The sequence below is a fragment of the Centruroides vittatus genome, unplaced genomic scaffold, assembly GCF_030686945.1.
Source record: "Centruroides vittatus isolate TY-2023 unplaced genomic scaffold, ASM3068694v2 contig_680, whole genome shotgun sequence".
NCBI classification, from domain to species: Eukaryota; Metazoa; Arthropoda; class Arachnida; order Scorpiones; family Buthidae; genus Centruroides; species Centruroides vittatus.
Window position 1 is genome coordinate 3,840,393 of NW_027122427.1, and position 24,089 is coordinate 3,864,481.

At 31.4% G+C, this 24,089-nt stretch overlaps 1 protein-coding gene across 1 annotated transcript; it reads left to right on the plus strand.

The window, feature by feature from the left end:
• Positions 1-97: 97 nt before the first annotated feature.
• Positions 98-18,544, plus strand: OXA1L (OXA1L mitochondrial inner membrane protein). Its single transcript, XM_067276279.1, has 9 exons — positions 98-240; positions 325-501; positions 4,312-4,504; positions 7,064-7,207; positions 10,887-10,972; positions 12,797-12,961; positions 13,599-13,703; positions 16,316-16,481; positions 18,326-18,544. Exons 1-9 carry the CDS (start codon positions 169-171, stop codon positions 18,484-18,486), a joined length of 1,269 nt encoding a protein of 422 aa, XP_067132380.1. The 5' UTR covers positions 98-168; the 3' UTR covers positions 18,487-18,544.
• Positions 18,545-24,089: the final 5,545 nt, after the last annotated feature.

Sequence of the window (24,089 nt, forward strand, 5' to 3'; positions counted from 1 at the left end):
ATATAAATTTTATTTAAAAATTATATAAATATTTTTATATGGAAAACGTTTTTAAAATTAGATTGGATTTCTGAAAATAATGATGGAATGGATGAAAACGTAGCGTCGCTGCCGTCGACTTTTGGCAGAGTGCATGGTGCATTTTATTTATTGGAATATATCAAAATCATGTATAAAAGTATAAATAGTTGTTTATTCCGTATTGGATCGAGAAGGATTTATTTATTCCCGACGAGACAAGTAAATATCGATTTTATTTAATTATAAAAGCTTATATTATTAAAATTTATCCAATAAACGAATTAATTTCTATGTCTTTTTCAGTATTCGTGGAAGATCGCAGCGAGGAATGTCGCTTATAAGAACGACAAATTAAATGCATCAATTCGTTTTCGCAATTCTCAATTGAGCAAGCATCTCGGTTGCCAGTCTTGCCTCTTCCTAACAATCCCTGTCAGATTTCAGTCTGATGATACGGCTTATTCAGAAGTTATAAATCAGGTAAGAAATAAGTTTTGCCTTTAAAGTCAAGGTGAGATTTTATAAAATATCTGGGTGTACTATAGATTACCCCCTATGGAATTTCAGGACTTTGATTATATATTGGAACTCGGGACCGAGACGAGTTCAACGGTACCCTATTTTTGGACCGGAGACGAAAAATAAAAAAGTTATCATACTTTTTCACTTACCATACTTTTTTAATGCTCTCATGAAGACGGTACCGTAGTTGCTAGTATTGCCATCTTGCGGTAAAGTCTGCAAACCGTGACGTCAGACTACGGTCATCTCCCGGAGGGTTAAACACACGATACGAGAGTGGAGAGAGTGACGCAACTTCCGATCATCGCGCGATCGCCATTTCGGTTAAAGTTACTTATGGCAGCGAACATGGTGGCCCGACTGACCTCTCGTATGGGCGCCACCACATGTCGCCATGTGCTAAACTAGTGATCGATTCACGGTTGTTCTTGAACAAAGTAAAAAAAGGGGGAAAACGTCTACTAAAGGCAAGCAACGTGATTCCAGATCGCGATAGCGAGGCCGACTTAGCGGAGAGAGCGACGCAACTCCCTATCATCGCGCGATCGCCAAAAAAAGTATAATAACTTTTTTATTTTTCGTCTCCGGTCCAAAAGTAGGGTATCGTTGAACTCGTCTCGGTCCCCTCAGTTCAGATATATACTCAAAGTCCCGAAATTCCATAGGGGTAATCTATAGTATCCCCAAATATCTATCTGGACTTTGCAATACAAATGATCTTTTTATGTAAATTTTGAAATTTGAATGAGGTGTTCGTAATAAAGTATGGTTTCTTTCTGTTAACGGAACGTCACACCGGTTGTAACTTTAATCCGATACATGATACTGTCGTCCGTAAAACTGTCGCATTTATCTATTTAGCCTGCACTGTCGCAGTTCTGTACTGTCGTGGCGGATAGTATGGTAAGGCACATGATTTTATTATATAATATAAATATAATATAAAACAAATATTGAATTTTTTTAATAAACATATTTTCACAAAATTATAAAAATAAAATTGTAAAAATAATAATAAAAAACAGAAATTAACACTTTCAGCAAGAGCTGCATGTAACTCAAAAAGAGCCGCATGCGGCTCTCGAAGCCGCATTTGTTCATGTCTGTTATATACACTGGTGTGCAAAACTAAGCAACAATGTAATTTTTAAACATACAGCCATGAAATTGAAAAGGACTTGTTGTGATTGGTACAACAAACATCCAGTTCAGGAGAAAGGTGATTCATATTCAGGAAGAAGACATTATAGGTGACGTGAAGGCATGCAGAATATGTGCAGTGCAAGACTACAATAAAAAGAAGGCTTTGATTCCATACTGTATGCATTCTATTCATTTTTGCATTAGTATGCTTTCTTCATCCTTTAAGTACAAAATACTGTCTCTGTATTCTGAATTTCGTGTCTCCCAGGTGATTTCTTGCAGAGTTTTGGCAAAAAAACAATTGTTGCTTAAGTTCTGCACACCAGTGTAGTTTTAGAGGAGTATGGGAGCTTGAGTGATGGCGGGCACTGAAACACACATCTACGTACAAAGCATGTAAAATAGGCAGTATACTGATGTGTGTTAAAAACTGACCTTTGGAGGCAAATATCTTGTGAAGGTCGACAATTCTGGGGTGGTGTAAAACCACTCTTTCAGAGCCCGTTACTGTACTAGTTGGCTGGCATCCCGCTAACAGAAAAGTACCTAAAGTATTAAATTTAACAATTTTACTTCTCTGAAGACATACGTTTGAAGTGAGTTTGTGCTTTTTTGCTTTCTGTAGGTCAGATGAACACCTCTTGTAATTCTGAGTAATCTTGAGCCTTTCAGTTTGTTTTTTTGGGCTAAAAAACTATTGTCAAAAAGATGACGGTATTTTTGGTAAGATGTGAACTCTGAATGAAGGTTTCCCTAGAATTGTAGACTTCCCTGTAGGAGCAAAAAAGTCAAAGGAACCATACCCACATATGCGAGATATTTGCCTCCAAAGATCAGTTTTTACCATGTATCGGTATAACTTCTTATTACTTGCACCAAAATGCCATGTGGGGGCTTTTCTCACACCCCTAAAACTATATAACATTAAGTACTCCACAAACAGTCAAGTGGGCTACTCAAAGTCGGCATAGTTGCGTGGGCTAAATAGTTAAAAGGGATAGTTTTAGCAGAGTGATACGACTCCTGATTGTGTGCAAGCTGGAAGTAGGTTGATTTTTGGGGGGCTGTATCTCACAAAGGGTCATGTGGAGAAGCTGTAGCATACTCAGGTTTTAATCTTGGGGGAAACCAAGTTGAATAGATAAAAACATTTTTAATGTGAAATCAATAAACTCCCCACTTTATATAACTGCTAATTCATAAGTAGTATGGAAATAGAAGACATGACATAATATAAATAAATAAAAAATGAATTCTACTTAGAAAAAGAGTTATCTAGTTTTTTTCTTTTTCTTTGGAGGCTGTCAGGGCCCCTTGGCTCCCCTGGGTGTGCCACTGTGTAGAAGTATGATTTCTTTGACTTTTTTGCTCCTACGGGTATGGTCTACAGCTCTAATAAGGTCCCAACTGTCTTATTTAGTGTAATTGTACCAGTATTTGTACTTCTGATGACAATAGGGTGGGGATTATGAGATATATTCATTGGCCTCCAAAAAAGCAGAAGAATATAGGTTTATTAAATTTGATAATATAATGGGTTGCATTTTAATTTAACGTAGCTACAATTTATTATTGATTAGCTTCTTATGACCAGTGCTGAATGGATAAAGCCACTAAACATTAGTAATGATCCTGGTTTCACACCTGACCATATAGATTGTTTTCCAGCTTAACAAATGCAGCAATCAATGCAGATGATCTTTTTACCATGCTAATTGACTTAATCAGGCATATAAAACAGAGCTTACGTAAGATAGATTTACACTCTTTAGATGACTTAATCCTGTATACTGGCTTTGATATAACTCCTATTGCACAACATTCCATTAGGAATCCATTAGGAAAAATTTGTATGAAGATTGTATGAACCAGATGCAGAACTGATTTTCTAATAGAATATCATATGAATGGAATTATAAACAAACAACTTGATACCTAAATGTTAATTCCAGCAGAAAATTTTTAAAAATTGTAACACAGCTATATTCGACAGTTAGAAATTTTCAAAGAATAGAACTGTTTTTTTTTTTTTTTTTGTTTTGTACATTCCTGATGAGAGTCTCTGAAAGACGGCCGAAAACATTTGAGCATTAAAGTTTATTTGTTTATTTTCTGCTGGAATTAGCATTTAAGTGTCAAGTTGTTTGTTTAGTATATAGTCCAGTTTTATATGTCTAATGGAGTTATATTAATGTTATTATACAGGATATAAATCTTTACCCAAGTTCCATTTTATATGCGTGAGTAAAGTGATTAACCACTTAGCCATTTGGTCTCAACATATTTTTAGTTAGTCACTGCTACTGTCTAGCAGTTAGCAGTGCCTAACCAAAACACTGTAATGAAAAAATTAAATATATGAAACACAACCTCTCACAACTGACTGGGTAAACTTCATAAAAAACAGCCACAAAAAGCAAATAACTGGTAGAAAAAGGTAATAGAGCTAATGGGCTAAATGATGGTGCCTGTTTATTTGATTTTTGTGGCTGTTTTTATTAAATATATGTTTCTCACTATTAAAATTTTCATACTACAAATTTAGTATTATTAATATTAAAATATTTTTAAGATCTAAAAATATACAAATTATATAAATATTAATAAAAATTTAAATGTTTTTAGGTTAATTCAGTACCAACATCTGTGACAGAACAAATTATTGAATCTTCAAATACTTCTACACTTTTAGAAGCTATTGAACCTAGTTTGGTTAGTCAAGGTCTTGGTGGTTGGACTCCTGTTGGACTATTACAACATGCTTTTGAATACTGTCATATACATTTTGACCTGCCATGGTGGTTAACAATTGTTGTTAGTAAGTATATATTTATTAATAACTCTGTAAAAATTTATTTGAAAGTTTTCTAGTTGTTCATATTAGTGTAATTTGCTTTTTTGTGCAAAATTACATTTTGCATATTTAATTTAGAATGTTCCATTGGAATAAAACTTGAATACCATATTATCTCCTTATTTTTTCTAACATTTTCATATTCTGGGCTATGTGAAAACTTATAAATTTAGAATTAATTTTTAAATTTTAAATATTCCAAAGCAATTACTAAGAATATAATAATAATATATTATATTTTAAATTAAAATTGAAGACCAAGTCTTACAGAAAAGTAGTTAGCATTTATTCACTTTCACTGTTTCGACAGACTTGGTCATCAATTTTAATTTTAAACTTTAATTACCATCTGCCAAAAAAATTTAAAATATTATATATTTACAGTAGAGCATCGATTATCCGACTTAATTGGGGACTGGGGTTGGTCGGATAACCGAAAAGAATGAAAAAATACATTATTAGTATAGTGTATTAGGCCTGGTTTAAATACTAGCCTCCCTTTCATGGTGGCACCAGTGCTGCCAGCTAAAACATGCAAAAATTTAACAAAAATAATATTAAAGTAGCCAAGACATAACCAAATATTGTAGCGCCACATCACTAACGGACATTTGAATTTGCCGACTAGAACGCGGTCGGTTAATCGGGGGTCGGATAAGCGATGCTCTTCTGTATATCTAAAAAAATTCATTCATTAACAGGTTTTAACTATTAAAAATGCTTAAAAATAAAACTACTTTTTAATTTATATGCATTTTAAACAATTGATTAAAAAAATATACAGAGGAATTAAATTCTAAATAGGTTACTAATATAACAAATTACTTTAACTTAACTATCTTATGTTAGGTGTCCAACAGGATTACCATGTTAATTATTTTTAATATAAAGAAAACTAGAAACATTTATTAGTGTTATATATTCATGAACTTTAAATAGTTTAATAAGCTCCTTAACTGGAGTAAAATGTAAATTTAAAGAGTTCTAGCCTGTTTCAGCAACAATTTTTTATTTATCAAACATTTTCAGCTATCTTAGTAACCATCCTCAGGGTCAAATATTCATGTAGTGGACTTCTTTTAAATTAAAGTTTAATTTTGACATTCTTAGAAGTGTTCTAAATATGAATCTATTATAAATAACTAAAAATAACATAAAATGAAGTACAAAAAACAATAATAAAGAAACTATAAAATACAAACAAACAATGATGATGTTATCATCATCATTGTTTGTATTTTATGGTTTCTTTATTACCACAAATCAATTGAATATAATGATAAATAAAAAATTGTTTTGGAACAAACTAGAACTCTTTAAATTTAAGTAGTTTGTTAAATCTTAGAATTTTTTTTAAACATTACCATATTACAAAGGATTTCCATAAAACAAAAATATAATATATCAAGAGTTTGCAAACATTCTTGATATATTAAGTTTTACACACTTATTTGTGTGTTGAGGCAGAGATTTTCCAAATATTTGTTAATTCTGTTATGTGACTTCATTGTTCTTTCTGTGATGTAAGAAGGATAGAAAAGTAAAGACATCATGTACATTTTTAGTTATTCATATTTAATTCTAAACCCTGATAATATAGAGTAGTGATGTGCAAACTGTGGGTCTGTGGGCAAAATTTCAAAAAAATTTATTTGACAATAAAAAATATAAGGCTTTTTTTCAACAAGTAACAGGTACAGTACCAGTAAAATAGTGAAATGAAATTATAAATTTTTAAAAATAGAGCTATATTTTTTTTTATGAAAACATTTATCTGTATTAGTATTAGGTACTAATACAGACAATTGTTTTCGTAAAAACTCACAGTTTGCGATTTCCAATACAGATCCGAACATAGAAGCAATCATGAGCTCTTTGCAAGCACATACCTCACATAGAATTCTTATGATGTAAAGTTTTTTTTAAAGGTAGTTTTTATTAAATAAATATTTATACCCATAAGCATAAATAAAACCATTGTTTCATAAAATTATGTTTTATTCAGACCTCTAATAAGGCAGAAACATAAGCGCAAATCCCAGAAAGAATTTCACTTTAACTATGTTGACAATTAAAAAAGTCTACTTGTCTATCCAGCGGTTGCGACAAAATTTTACACAAAATGAGGGGTCGGAAATGAAAATAGTTTGTGCACCACTGATATAAAGTAACATTCCAAAAGTATTATTTATACTTTACAAATTGCTAAATGTTTGACTTGTACTGTAATACCAATTTTAATTAACATATAATATAGATTATATTTTATTTTACTATTAATCTTAATATATCAGTGAGTTTTTTTATAATTAATGTCAAAATAGTTATAATCAGTTTTGGATGTTTTGTAATTAGTGACTATGCAATAGATGTAAAATTTCTCATAAATTTTCTTATATTTAATTATATTGCATATTCAAGAAAATTTTTTAAAAATTGAATTAGTAAAATATTTCTTAAATGTTGATTTAATAATAATATATTAATAAGCAAAATTATGATTTTAAATTTGAATTATTATAGGTACTGTTGTTATAAGGACATTAATGTTTCCACTGGTAATAAAGGCACAAAAAAATGCAATAAAAATGAATAACACACTACCTCAGATGCAGGTATTGCAAGTGAAAATGTCAAATGCAAGAAGAAGTGGTAATGCATTAGAAGGTATGTAAATAAATAAAAAATGTTCAAAGCAGAGGAATTTTTTGTTTGATAAATTTATAATTTATTTCTTTAATAATGTTTATAATAAATAAAAAGTAGTAAGTTTTTATGATACTTTTTATCATAGAATATATTATATCATAAAAGCCCATTATATTAAAAATTATAATTTTTAATATTAAATATATTAATAAAAAAATTACAAGTAAAATTAGAAAGTAAAAATTTATTTTAAATTTAGAACTATAATCAAATTGTTTAATAAAAATCAACTTTTAAGTAAATTATTATTTTTGTCTTTCATTTCTAATAAAGCAGTGCGATAACGATCAGTTTGGTCTGGTGGAAGTGTAAGGTGTTTGATCCAACTAAAATCAGGAAGCTGATCTTCCCATTCCTCGTATTTCTTTGATAACTGTACACCACCACCAATTGCAGAACCAATCACAATATACCTAATCTTTAAAATTCCTCGAAGTATCCTAGCTACAAGCACTATGTTTCGAGTTTGAATATAATGGACATGACACTTTCCTTCAAGTAGATTTGATGAATGTTTAAATGTTGAATAATTACATATTAATTTATTTCTACATAAGATAGATGACACTTTACATAAACTTCCTGTCCTTTTTGAAGATGATCTTTTTGATATCTTTAACCCTATCTACCTAATGAACACATTTTAAAATTACAAAACCATTTACTATATAATTATCTATTATTTTTATTTTATATTTACAATATCAATAAAGTGTACATAATTATTTTAAATTATTCTCTCATTTTTACTTTTAGAGCAAATCCTTTTAACTTATTATTATGAAAATTTAAGCATATTTTATAAATTAATATATTTATGATTATGGATTTATTGATATTCATAAAACAGTTAGAAAACAGAATATATCCTATAAGAAAATGTAATTTTCTTAATATATAATTAATTTTTTAGCAAGTATTATCTTCATATTATTAAAAAAATTACTTTAAAACACAAAAGTAATTAAACAAACATACCACTTAGCATGTTATCAGTGTGCTTCTTCTAATAAACAGACCGTTATGAACATTTTCAAACTCTCAGGTTCTTCTTCAGGTAACTAATAACTCCTGAACGAATGCAATTCAAATTAAATTCAATTGGAACACCAGTCAGAACTCTATCGCGTGGATATCGATAACGTCATTCGGGCATGTGCCCCTTTAACAGCTGTAGATTATCGTAAGTTCTTTTCTACAAGCGCCTGCCAGGCTGTTGACAGTGATTTCATCCTTATGGTTAAAGCAGTTATCATCTTTGAGTGTAGCCATGTAGATGTAAATAGCCTCTAGCCATCTAAGATGGTGTATGTGTTGCATAGTGTGGATCACCTTTGCTTGATTGAACATTGGTTCTACGTCCAGGTCTGAGGCATAGATGGTTAGAGCAATGGGAGCAAAGTTACACCTTGTCCTATACAGGGTACGTGAAAAGTTCTGTCAATTTTTTGAAATACTTCAACTGTATAAAAATACTGTACAAATAAATAAATTCACAAAACTAAATGAACAATAAGTTTTACTTAACGAATAACAATAACAATAAGCAAAAAAATTCACAACAAATGCTCAAAATTGCCTTCTTGGGCTTCAATACATTTATGTAGTCTCTTCTGAAAAGTTCCAATGATGGTCGCGCATTCTTCCACTGAAATTTCGTCCCAGGCATGCATCAACGCTGCTTTCAGTAGGTCCATGGTGGTGTATCGTATTCCCGAGATTTTTTGCTCCAGGATCGACCACACCGAGTAGTCCAGCAGGTTAAGATCCAGTGAGTTAGGTGGCCAAATGTCTTTGCCCCAAAAGCCCGGAAACAGCTCTTCACAGACGGTAATTGTCAGTTGGGCCAAATGGTGCCCAGTCTTGCTGAAGCATGACTCCTGGGCTGAAGTGCCTCGACTCCCATGGCTACAATACATTGCATAAGACCCATTACTGGTAGATGGCGGTGTTGATCTTGACGTTCGCTTGATGAAGACCAGCGGCATCTTCCCAGTGGTGCAGATACCGGCCTACACCATGATTGAGGCCAAAAAATGGTTGTAACCAATGGTTTTTGCAGCAGCAGTTTTCTGTCGACCCTTCTTGGGCAGCTGTCGATGGTTTTGGCGATTTTGAAGCAGCTTGAGGGTGAAAATCTCGTCGGTGAAGAGCACCTTGTTCAAGCGACCAGCGCCGACCAGCCAATACATTTGGCAAGCTTTCTCGAGTCTCTTCGCTTTTATCGCTTCATTTAAGAAGTGGACGCAGATGATCTTGTAGCTGCAAAATTCCAGCTTCCTCTTGACGATATTACGGACTCACTCCTCGCTGATTTGGTGCTCTTTGGCTGTTTTATGCATGTACACCTCCAGATTGACGAATCCAGCATCGCACCTTGTTGATGTTCTCTGGAGTGGTTGCAGTGGTTAGAAGACCGCTCCGAGGACAGTCCAGTCCACAGTCCCTCCAGTCTCCTTGAAATGTTTCACGATCCTGTAGACAGTCCTCTGTTGGAAACCAGTCGCATGAACAATGTCTGCTGTCTTCATTGACAACGATGATATGTTTATTTTCATGAGACATAATGTTAGCACAACTAAAAATTAAAAAAATGATTAGAGCACTTTCTTGATCAAAATTGCATGTACGATCCAATAAAATCATAAAAAATAACAAAAAATGCAATGACAAATGCCAAAAATGCACAAAAATAAAATCGACAGAACTTTTCATGCACCTTGTATATAGGATGAGGTGTGACTTTATAGATCAAAATAAAGAAAATTAGATTTATTAATACAATTCTAATTTTATTTTGTTTAATCACAAGTAAAATATCAAATGAACGTAAATGCACACATTGTCCTGCAAAAATTACTGGCATTTTAAACTTTAAGGGATAATCTTGTAAAATTGAAAACATAATTTGTTCATGTAAAGCTGGACAATCAGGAATTTTTTTTTTGCCAATTCTTAACACTCGAATCCACTCTCCGTTGATTACACTTATGAGTTTCTCCGAATTATGATTTCCGAATAATCATCTGTTTTCATGTGGGAATGGATTAAAACTTATATTGGGCTCCCATGTGATTTTGGAATTCCAATCTGGAATATAATTCAAAAGCTTTGCTTTTCCTATTGCTATTCATTTTTACTCCCGACAATATACAAGAACGATTGAAAAACGACCCACATAAAATACTTATGTTTTTAAATACCAGAGGGTAAGCATCTGGTAAAAAAATGCAAATACACTGTTCACAAAAATTATTTGCGAAAATGCAAAGATTCTTTCACTCGCGCGTATAGGATTACCTAGGAATTTGAAGTTGGGATAAATGAATAAAAAACTCATCTTATATGCGAGTAAATATGAACAAACTGCGGCTAGTTTTAGAAAATAACAATTGTTTAATTATAGTCTTATTAAAACTAGGATTAGAAATAAAATTTCTAATCTTAACAATCTACATATATATTACTATAAATTTAATTTATACTTATATTTCTTGCTTACTTTATTTTTTAAAATTGCATCTTTACTAGAAAGTTTAGAATAATAAATTCATAAAGATTTTAATAATAATTTTTTTGTTATCTTGAGCTTATGACATTATTTTGTAATTATAATTTTATTTCCTTTTATTTGCAGCTACTAAATATGCCCATGAAATGGCACTTTTTATGAAAGAGAAAGGAATTGATCCCTTAAAAGGATTAATTGTTCCTCTAGTACAGGTGAACTGTTTTTGAAATTTATAATATAGTTTGTAAGGTATATTTATGTATAAACTACATTGACTCATTAATTCACTCACTCATTGATTTACTCAATGACATGAAACACTTGAATGAAAGCAGACTTTATTACAGAAAAATAAAGCAATGCAATTGAAAGAGGATGTCATATATGTTATTTAAAATATCCAAAAACTTGAAAAATTAAGGTGTTTTGTTTTTGAGGCATCAAAATTTAACTCTCAATGTTTCAATTAATATCATAAGTGTCTTAACAGTTGATTTTCACATGTATGTTACTTTCTCTTTTCTTACCTGCAATCACACGAGTAGCAGTGATGTTTTTTGCAGACATTTTTTACCAAATTGACTTACTTACCTGTGCTTCCATGATATCCTCGTGCTTCATGTTATCCTACAGTCAAAAAATTTTTTCTACTTATGGGCCCTCAAAACACCACTCACATTATGAATTAAAAGATAAGCATATCTAAATATAAATACAAATTGTTTTAAAATACGAAGGCTATTTTTTAAATAAGGTCCGTTTTTTAATAAGAAGAAAAATACTGTAAATATCGTTAAAATATATTTTTTTCCATATTCTACATACTTTTATTTACTTTTCTACATAATTTCCATTTTGTTTAAACATTTGTCATACCGTTCAACAATTTTTTGAATTCCGACTTCAAAGAAATCTGTCACCTGTCAAGAAGCCCAATCCACGATTGCAGTTTTCACTTCTTCTTCGTTGTTGAAATGTTGACCACCAAGTAACTCCTTTAAGTATCGAAACAAGTGAAAATCACTGGGTGCAAGGTCTGGACTGTGGATGATCGTATCGAGTCAAAACGATAAAGCACTTTAATCTTTTTGTTTTGTGATTGTCAGAAAGCAGTCTTGGAACACACCGAGAAAACAATTTTCGATAATTCAGTTTCTCCGAAACAATGGTATACAAAACTGATCTTGAAATCTGTGGAAATTCAATTGACAACGTTGAAATCGTGAATCGTCGGTCCTCTCGAATTTTGCTATCCACATCACGAACCAAATCTTCAGAAATCAGAGAAGGTCGGCCAGGGCGTGGCTCATCATGCACATTAACTCGCCCATCCTTGAACATTCTTACCCATTTTCGAACTTTACTGTCATCACTCATAGCATTATCACCGTAAACTTCACAAATCCGACGGTGAATTTCTGCTGCTGCCAAGTTTCTTGCATTCAAGAATCGAATAACAGACCATATCTCACAGTCAGGTGGAGACTCAATTTTCTTAAACATTTTAAACTTCTACAGCTCAGCATACAGCTGGCGATATGGCTGCAAATGGCATCAAAACATGTGCCAAGCTTGCTCGGAGCAGAAGTGTATGTATACTGCCGTGATTGCACATCATTCTCACTTTCATTCACAAACGGACCTTATTTAAAAAATAGCCCTCGTAGAATATATATATATATATTAAATATACAATAAATAAAAATATATTTATCTAATGCTTTGCTTTAAAAAGTCATAATTTAAAAAACAAATTATTTAAATGACCACTAAAATTAGTTAATATTTTATTTTATATTTTAAGTTATTGAAGTTAGCATTAAATGTCTTAAATCGGAGATGAAACATTTGTCTGGCTTTTATTCATAAATTTACTATTGCTAATGCATATTAATTACAAAAGTTGATATTAAAAAGTAGATAAATATTAATTATATAAGTTAATACCGAAAGTATTTATCTAATTTCGAAAATAAATAAAATTTTGATTTTGTTTTAATTAATTGAGATTATAATGTCAATATTATTATTTTCAGGCTCCAATTTTTATTTCTTTCTTTTTTGCACTTCGAGGAATGGCAAATTTACCCGTAGAAAGTTTTAAAACTGGTGGCATATTATGGTTTGAAAACCTTTCTATTGTTGATCCTTATTATATTTTGCCACTTATTACAAGTGGAACTTTATTTTTAGCCATTGAGGTAAAAATTTTCAAGTTAAATAGAAATATGTTAAAAATATAAAAAGTTACAATATATTAGTTTTTTGTGATACTATTTTCTGATTCTCAATAAATAATGGTGTATTAAATACAATTGAAAATTTCAAAAAAACATTAAAATATGATAATTTAAAAATTGTTAGCTAGGTAAAATTTATATTTTTATGATTTAAGTTATTAATTATTCTCACTGATTACTTCTTGGTACAACTTTAATTCATTTTTCTAGAAAATATTAAATTAATAGTAGTATTTTTTATATCAGTATTATTGTTTAATGAACATATAGACTAGTTAACCTAATGATTTTCAAAAGAATCATAATGAAACATTGATAGCTGCTTTTTAATTTGTATAAATTTTATTATGAATTATTATGGTTAGTTAATATATGTTGGAAGGGTTATAAAAATGTGGCCCTTTCAAATTCATATGATAATGTTACAAACTTCTCTTAAAATTATTGTGGCAATTACTGTATTGAGAGTTAATAGTTGTTAATTTCAGCATGTTTATAAAGAAATTTATAAATTTTATTTATTATTTATAATTTTATTATGCATATTAAATAATATGGTTGTAAATTATTTATAGATTTCAGTTTTAATAATCTATAGTTAGGTGGAGAAGGAGGACAACTTCCAGCAAACATGAGACTTATGAAATATTTCTTGAGAGCAATGCCTGTTATTATTTTTCCTTTTATCATTAATTTTCCATCTGTGAGTATAATTTTACTTAACTCCTTAAAATTTATTAAATGAAGCAAATAAATATTATTTTCAACACTATTATTATTCATTATTTTAATAAATAATTATTTATTAAACTATTTTATTACACACTCAGTAGAATTTAAGTTTTAAGTTAATAGTATATAGATTAATTTATCAGGAACTACTGGAAGGAAAGTCACAAGTACTAGACTGAAACACCTTTAAAATTCTAAGACAATAAAATTTAATTTAACAAACTATTATTGGCTAAATGATTGAAAATGTTTTGATGGGCTATTTAACATGGTTGAAAATCTTAGTTTGTTAAATTCAAGTTTATTGTGCTGGAATTGTAAAGTTGTTTAAGTCTAGTAATTATTATTTATACTAAATTGCATTGTATGGATGAAGATTCATCTGAATTATACATTTTGTAAGAATAAAATATGAATTGTAGTTAATTCTTGTACCAAGTTTTACTTATGATATTTTTAAATTTCATTATTGTTTTCTAACTTTATTCTACCTTTATCATAAATACCAAAATTGATACGATTATCAATTTTGTTAACTCTGCCAATTGTAGTTAATGGAATAGTATAATGTTGTTTAGCAATTTTTAATATCCTTTGAAATTGTTTTTGAAATTATTTTATAATTCAAACTCTTTGGGATGTTGATATATACAAAATTATATTCTCACCAACATATCAGATAGTGTCTTTTTAGTATTTATTATTATTTTTTGAAAACTTAAAACTGTATTTTTACATTATTATTCTTGTATATATTAAAATTAAAATTATAAAAATACATTTCAAAATTACAATTATGTGAGGGCAGCCGGGGTACAGGATATCTTTGTGATTGCTACACCGCTTAATCGGCGACTTGTTGTAAGACAAGTCCTCGGTTGTCTAAAAGAACGGCCTTCAATTGAAGTAACGAGTGTTTGGAGGGACTTTGTCGAGTGGGGGGGAATATAGGCAGAAAACTGATGATTGCAAAATCAACGTTCTCCTTAACGTCAGGGTTCCTGACACCAGTTATTTGGTTTTCTTATAAGTGGAATAACACGTGTGATTAACTAAGGACTAGTGAAATGTAGTTCTTAATTAAATAACCAGTCATTCATTAAAACAACAAATGAATTTAATAAAATACGGAATGATAAAATACAACAATATACAAATAAATTGAGTATGCAATAAAAGAACAACTATCGATAATCCAATTATGACTATCTAACTTAATAACTAATCTTAATTCTACCCTACTCGCATGAAGTGTGGAGCGCAGAGAGAGAGCTTACAATTATTCTGACAATTTATAATACCTCAATAGGTTTCTTCTTCTGTATGGTGAATTCTGTCTTCTACCGACTTTAGTACGGCATATCGTCTTTAAGGAACTGTGCCGATCCTCCGGGCTGTGCTAACTAGTATGGCTCATTCTGATATCGTCTAGGAACTGCGCAAATTTAGCGGGAAAACGGCCCCTTTTTATAGAGACGAGCAGCCGATCAATGGCCAAGTCCCATCTATGATTCAATCTCTAGTCATTCTTTTTGAAAGGATATGAACTTCCTTTCAATATTGAAAGTATTCTACATCCGTTATCCAACAAACTTGTTAAAGTTAACTAAATATTATTTCTAATTTTTTAACATTAATTTTTGCAATTTTCTGTTAATTAACGGCCCTAAATTCATGATTTTCACAATTACGTCGAATGCAATATTCTCAGTTTATGAAAATTTATTAAACTTTTGACATTAATGTAATATTGTAAAAAATTTAATTTATGATTTATAATTTATGATTCATAGCATTTCTGAAAATGAAATTGTAATGAATGAAAAATAATTTAAAAATTATTAAAAGTCAGAAGTTGAAATTGATATTTTATGTTTAATTTAAGTACTAATGACAGAAAAACTATCAAAAATTACTAAATGGTTTGCATTAATTTTTATACATTATAAGTTTCCAAATGCTGTCTTTATTCTTAATCAGAAACATAAATTATCAAAAATAGTCAAACACAATTTCTATAAAATATTGTATTTTAGCTATCTAAAATTTTAAGTTATATTTTTGATTATTGTAACTAATCTATAATTCTTTGTGTTTAAAATATAAAATTTATTAAAATTTTAATTTTATATATAACAAGTAAAACGGCAAAGCCATTTTTGGGACAAGATTATGTCTTGGAGAGTGCAAGCAATGCATGCACAAATCTCCTGTTTGTAGAAACAGTCTCAGCATTTCATATTTTCTTTTGATTCAGTTCTTGGTCTCCTGACTACCTCAAGTCTGGTTTATTTTATGGATTTGGGCACCAAATACTCTGTGCCAAATTGCAACTCTTGACACGTACTCCTTCATACCTCTAAGCTGTGCAGCCGTTGACAGTAGCGCAATTTTAGAGACGAGACATAGTCTCGTCAACAAGAAATTACTAATCCACTTGGAATATGATTAATCTTTACATTAATTCGAATTTATATTAAATTTATAATCAGCAATGCAAAAATGGATATATAAAGTATAATACTGTATATGATCTCTTAATAAATTCACATATTTATATTTAATTTTTTCCTGTTTGTCTAGGCAATTCTATGCTATTGGGCTACAAGTAATATTTATTCATTATGTCAGGTTGCATTTTTAAAAATAAAACCTGTAAGGAAATTTTTTAACATGCCGGAACGAAAAAAGTTAGACATTTCCGAATTACCAATGAAAAGCAAAGGTTTTCTAAAAGACATGAAAGAAGGTAATTTAAATATTTTTAATCAATAAATTATTTTTTAAAGTTATATATAATACAAATAAATACAAATGACAACAGAGTTTAAATAATCATTAATTAGAGAATTAAAAGATATGGATGCCTACAAAGTCTCCAGATAATTTTAAAAGTTTGTTTTAAAATACAAATGAAGAGAAAATGTTGTGCAGTTTTTACACAATAAAGAGTATAAGTATTGAAGTTTTAAATATTTTTTTTGGTTTCAGATAAGTAAATGGCATATAAACTGATGATTAGTGCTGTTTAAAATAACTATCCTCACAAGAAAAGACACAGTGTGAAGACTTGTGTATTGAAACAAATCACAAATTCAGTGAAATTTTCCATGAAAAATTCCATCATTCATAAATAGCACAAGAAGTTCATGGAGATAAGAAGTGTGTTGGATAAACAGAGGATAGAAACATTATAATTCTTGCAATGAATGATGCCCATAAGGAAGTTTTCTAAATTATGTGAAAAGAAACAATGTTTCTTTATTCTGTGAAGCTTATTACTTAATAATCTCTTCATTTGTATTTTTAATAAATTTTTTAAAATTGTTTGAAAACTTTGTGGATATCCTGTGTGTATATATCTATATATATAATATAATATTAAAAGTGGCAATCATAAAAACAGAAAAGATATTTTTTAGGTACAATAGAAGTCTGTTTATCTGAAATAATATGGACCAATACCAATTTGGATAACTGAAAACTCAGATAAAATGGATAGCCAATGTTATTTTGGATTAAAAATTATTAATATGAAAGACTTATATGATATCACTTTTAAGCCTCTTTTTATGATTTAGTGAACTTAAAGGTACCACAGTATTTATGCACTCAATGCATTCACTGCAAAACTTTTATGAATTATAAGTAAAGCAGTGTATTCACTTATGTATGTAGATACTATCATAAAAGCTAGATGTATTATAAATAGAGATTATTTGGAAATAGAAACAATTTTTATTAATTACTTTATATATGTTATAGAAAATTTTGTAAAAAAATATGTATGCATAAATAAGTATGAATATATTTTATATAAAAATAAAATCTGTTTTGTTAAAATAAAATAACATTTTGTACTCTGAAAAACTGATATTCGATACGATTTTAAATCAATACCAAAGTTCAGTGGAGTCCGAAATTTTGGTAGTTATAAACAGTATTGCTGGCAGGATTTATTCCAAAGGAGGCATCAGTGCACAATGGACTAACTGAGCTAATTGATTGAAATCAAATACTGTCATAATAGTTATGCAAAATTAATGAAACTTTGCAAGCTGAAAAAGATTAAGATTGCTTTGTGCATTTACAAATAAAATAAAGTTTCCGTTATATTCTTTTTTTTCTGTTTTCCACAACGTTTTGTTTGATCTGGGGTGAAAGTTGCCCCCCTCTTGTGGCATCTTTGGTTATTTATTTCTTAATTACCTAAGAAGTTCCAATTCAGAAATGTTTTTCAACAGTACTTTGTATTGCATTCAATAACGCTCTGAAAATTATTGACTCAGTTCAATATCATTTTGATTCATGAGACTTTTGGATGAGAGACCTGAACGATACCAAATCTCTCTTGGACCTCTCACAGACCGTTAATACCTTTATGTTGAATAAAAGTATTAACAGGCTAGTCTAGACTACAGTTAATTAATTAAGTCCTGAATTAATTATTATTGAATTATCGTCATTGTGATTATATAAAATTTAGCTGTTAAATTTAACAGCAACGAAAGTACATAAAATTTAAAATTTAATTTTAAATTTTATGTACTTTCGTTAATTTCTATATTTCTATTTTTTTTTTTTTTTCTTCAGCATACACCAATGCCAAAGTAACCCGTCAGTTAGAAGAGAGGAGATATTTAGATGATGTGCAGTTTAAAAAAGCAGGTTTAGGACCAATACAGAAAACATATCCTTATGATCCTACCAAGCAGACAGCAGCTTCAGTTCAGAATAAGTCAAAGAAATTATAATTTATAAATATTCCATAATGTATTTTATTTTATGAAAATAAAAATATGTTGAATAGTATTATCATTAGCATGATAAATTTCTGACTACACATTATCATTAGCATGATAATGTGTAGTCAGAAAAAATAAATTATATTTTTATGACATACTTTTCTACATGCCAGAGGATTGTTTTAGTTTATTATTATTATTTTTTAATATAGAATCTAGTTAATGTATGGATTGTAAATGTTGGTTACAGGGCTTGTAGAATAACTTTATAATAATTATAAATACTTAACAAAGGACAGACAGACGGACAACAATGGGAGTTTATGGGTCTACAATGCTCTCAACCTCAAATTAGTAGTGTCTTGCTCCTGTATATCATACTTTTCCTGCTAGCAATGGAATCGTGCCGGTCATCTAACTCCATTCTCGGGATTAAGGAAGGTCAGACTGATGACAGTGGGAATTTATAGGTCTGCAATTTGAAAGTCGCAGCCCAATAACACAAAGTCTATGTCTATATTAATAAATAATTGAATCTATTTTCTTATCAAATATCGTCTAGAAAAATGTCCTTGATTACGGGTCTTTTAAATGTGACTGTACAAAAATTTGTAGTGGAGAAATTTTTTCAGTTTCTGTTATTGACAATTATAATAAAAGTCTTATTTATTTAACCTATCATTTTAATCTACACTAAAAATGGGTATATAGTATTTAGAAATCTTGTAATATAATTGAGATGGGTTGACGATAATAAGCGCAGAGCCCAAACGGTTAGTTGAATGTTGAAATTCGGTGCACAGCTAGGTTACTCCATGAGAATGCACGCTGAAAAGAGATTTTTGGAAATTCTCCCCGCGGGGGGGACAGAGAGAGATGGTTATCACACCGAATGACCAATCTAACACATTTTAAAAAGTCTTTATTTCTCTATTGTACACAATTTAAAGAATTTTTAAAATGTGCTAGATTGGTCACTCGGTGTGATAAACCCTTACGTAAGATAACCTTTGTAAATATAAATCAAACACTAATAATATAATAGAAGGGTTAGAAGTACGAAATAATTTAATAATCTTAATCTTTGCTGTTGTTATTCTTTGTCCCATCAATCTGCTAGTATCAATTTACAGTGTTTATATTTGTTACATTGTTATATTGATCGTTATTAGCATTTACAAATTTTCATAAAATTCACCCCTACTCTCAAAATTAAGCTTTTTGCCATTATATAATAATTAAAATAGACATTTTTTATAACAAAATCCCATAACAGATGGCGCAACACACTATTTATTTATTTATGATTAACAGTATAAAAGTTTTTTTGTAAAATAAATTCTCAAAATAGCCTGGAAAGTTATATTATTTTCTTTGCGTTATTATTAATTTGTTAACAACTTTTGAAAATAGAATTTCATTAAAATTATTTTGTAATTAAATTTAGAGTTTGTTATTTGTAATCTAACGCAGGCGTGGCCAACAGTTTTTGCCCCCGGGCCGAATTGGAAAGAAAACTTTTTTCACATGCCGAAAGAAATATTAAAATTAAAAAACGTTAAATACAAAACCGATTCATTTAAGTAAATAAATGTTTAAATATATTAGTATTACATTTCTAGCAAAGCACACGAATTACTAAGTTAAATTGAATATCACCTGTACTGTACATCTTCAATTACTGTCTAACACATTATTTTATGATAAATATATATTAAATTTATCATTTTTTTTATTCTGACACTATCACACAGACAAGTACAAACGTTGTAAATGTCTACAATGGAATTTTTTTTAAAACGAAGTATCGCGAATCCATTTGACCAATTATTGGAAGTTAAGTAGCTAATATTGAAAAATTAATCGCGGGCCGGATCCGGTGCCACTGTGCTGTGTATCAGTGTTTGTTTTGTTAGCAATTTGTCTGTAGAAGAGTTTTTCGTTGTTTGTGAATAATTTATTTTGTTGTTTTCGTAGTGAACATGTTTTGTATCGTTTGAGTCTACGTGCTTTGGCTGCGAGTTTTTGTTTTAGTATGTCGATGTATTCTGTAATGTGTGTGTTGTCATGTTCGTGTTTTGTGTGTGTTCTTATTTTCTTGAAAATGTTTTTGAGCTGTTTCTTTAATTTGGGTGTTACATTGTTTTTAGTGTATTGTGTCAACCTGCCTAATTGCTGTGAGGCCCGGACTTCACCCCCCCCCATCGGGAAAGTGGCTGTCGAGTTAGAGCCATTAAATCGGTGACTTATTTCGTAAACAAGACCGAGGCCGAGGAATGGGTGCGACAGACGATTTAATTGTTGCAATTTCCTGACCTAATTGACAGATCCCCGATCGTACATCGTGGGAACGACTGAGGGATCGCTCGTCGGGATAATTTTGGTCATCGTTTTACACCGAGTTCAAAGCGGAATTTGTCCGGCTCTCCTACGCAGGGGGCGGCGGTCGGGGCCGAATGGTCCCAGCTGCACCTCCTCCGAGTCGGAAGAACACATTTAGAGTGTAATTTACGGGTCCGTCGTCCGGGGAAGGGCTTGACTTAACTCGGACGGGGAGCGGCCCAGATGGGGAGTTCGGGGATCTTCGGCGACCCCGCGGCTCGAATCGCACCCCTGGCCTGTTGCCAGGGGTGCGATTCGTACTGGAGCAACTCCAGTGCGAACCGGACCAATAGAACAAAACAGGCCAGGAATCAATAGAATAAAAGAAGACCCTCACTCGGACCAACCAAAAGCTCGGGATTTCGGGAAAGAAATGTTATAAAAGCCCGAGATTCCAAGGACACGGGGAGGTTGGGAGCGAACAGTTTGACGGATCACCGAGATTGTTGGAGCGAAGGCAAATGTGCGAAAACAAGAACGATAGAAGAACGAGGGGACCGAACTTCCCGCGACAGACCTCTCCATTCGACGGATGCGACGAGGGATTTTGCCTCACAACGAACATCGAATTCATCGTGGCCTTGTTCGACGTGAGCCTGACAACCACTTTCTCCTCCAAGGGATCTTATACCGAAAGAGCGACTGGCGTGCCTACCTCGGAGGGCTTCTACATCGTGTTGGGATAACATCTTCAAATCAGACAATGTCACCCACCTATCTGTAAGCATGTCTTGGTTATAAAATAAACGCAATAATTTTGTATTTACGGTCTCTGTGTGAATGTCTTTGCGTCCAGCAAACCACAACTCCCATACGCAAAAAGGTTTTCTCGCGTCAGGATGACGCGAGAAAGCCTTTTTGCGCGAACGAGCGAAGCGAGGATCGTAACCTTATCACGTAAGGTCGATCCCGAAAGCGAATTTAGAGTCGGGTCAACGACCCCTCACAAGGGTCGTTTACCTCACATTGCTGTCTAATGTCATTTATTTGTGTTTCTATTCTTCTCTGCCAGGCAGGCTTGTGATAGAACTGTGTCGTGTGTATCTGTCTACGATTGTATTTTCAGTCCATGGTGTTTCACTACTGTGACTGCCCCAGCATAAACAAATGTATGAATGTCTGAGAGTGTAGAAATTGAATGAATGTAGTGTGATAGTAAGTGAGTGTTTACGTAATTTAGTGTTTTTTCTACTTCCTTTGATGTGCTGATTTTTGGTATTCGTGGTCTTTGTGTGGGATCTGTGCCTGTATATTTGGTGAGTGTTTCTTGAAATATAAGTGAGAGCATAATAACTATATCTATGTCATCAGTGGTGGATGAGGAAGTGTCTGTGGTATCAATAGTGGTAGTTGTTGTGTGTGTGCTGTAATCAGTGCTTGTTGCTAGATTATCCTGACATCTTGATTAATGTTAAATGTTTCTGTCTGTTGCTGTTACCGGCGCTGCTTTCACCACCGGTAACCAAAGGAGACTGTGGCATATTTTTCAAACGTGAGTCTCTGTCTAACCACGCACGCGAATCTTGTTAACCCGGGAGACGTACCCGAGCCAGTATCAAACTTAGATCTGGTTACTACATGATAAATATTGCCACAGAATGTGGGTGTGGTCACTCTTAGCTTAAGATGCCTTCTGAGAGGTCATTTTAAGGGTAAATGGTCCCTATTCAGGCGTTACAGACGTGGAGAAAACCGGACAACTCAACATGGCCAGCCCGTCCTGACGAGGTGCAAAACCACTATCAAACTTCTAGTGTTCAGGGAACAGAACTATTGGTCACTGGTAGGCCACTGCAGTTTCTGTACCTGTAAAGTTTACAGATATGTTTTTGGTAATATTTTAAAGAACAAAACATTATGTAAATCGATTTATGCGCATTTTCTCTTTATCAATAATATTGTCGAAATTTATATATGTTGAAATTTTCTGTTAAATCCGTAATGTAGCTAGTTCTGTCAATGTTTCCTGTGCCATTGTTCAAGGTAAATAATTATTTATCAATTTTAATTTTGAAAAAGATCGCTCTCCACTAGCAACAGACACAGGAAAGGTTAAAAAAATTTTCAAATCAATAAAAATACAGTAGCCCCTTGTTATATCGCGAATTCGAATATATCGCTTTTTTATTTTTATTTTTTAGTTCCCCAAATTTTAAAGCACTTGAGTCAATAAGTTGTAAATTACCAATTGCTATTGACTTTCTTTTTACAACAAAATCCGGTATTTTATTCCCACAATTGTCCTTGAAACTAGCACTGCAGATGAAACAATAAATTCATTTTAGTTGTGAAAGATACACCAGAGCAATAGATGTCATATTTCGCGAGGAGTCACACTTAATGATTTTACTTGTTGTTAGCATTTACAGTTTTTTATGAAACTCGGTCTACCTTCGAAATTAAGTCTTTTTCTATTTTATATTAATTAAAAATATATAAAGTTTTTATAACAAAATCTCATAACAGATGGCGCCACAAACAATTTTCGTTATTTATTTTCATTAATAATTCAACTGTTATTTTTAAATAAAATCTCATAAAAGACGGGAAAGTTACGCAACTCGTTGCTAGTATTTTTTGTCAATATAAATTAAAACTTCTAGTGGCAACATTCTTTATTTAATTCCATAGTAATAAGTATATGAATATACAAATTCAACGATGGAAGAATTCTCCAGTTTTTACGAAATTTAGATTTACTTCTAAAATTAAAATGCAAGCCATCCAAATACCAATAATTTTAAAACAAAAAAAATTTTTATAATTAAATAACAACGAATACAACAATCCCACTTTAATCGAGAAGGTCACGCTTCGCTAATGTGCCTCAGATAACAAGACTAGGGAGAGTATAAAAAACAGCCCTTAAGAACACGATTGAAGAATGATCAACATCCCTTTAGCAGGAATGAAAGATATTTTACTCACTAAATTCAAAAATTATAAATTCATCTGATGTACTATTAAACACCAATCACGCTCAATGATTTACACTCAAATATCTGACAGCGAGTTACCGCGATCAACAGAATGCAATTGAAAAGGGAAGGCTCGGGATTGGCCCCACTCGAATTTTACCGACTTTGATATAAATTGCAATAACCCTACGACGAATAAGTAACAAAGCCACTCGACCCAACTCTCAAGCATGTGCGAGAAAAACGAATTTAAAGTGTTCCATATTCGATATAACTAATTTGCCGGCTCTGCATACCCTCTTTTTCACGCCA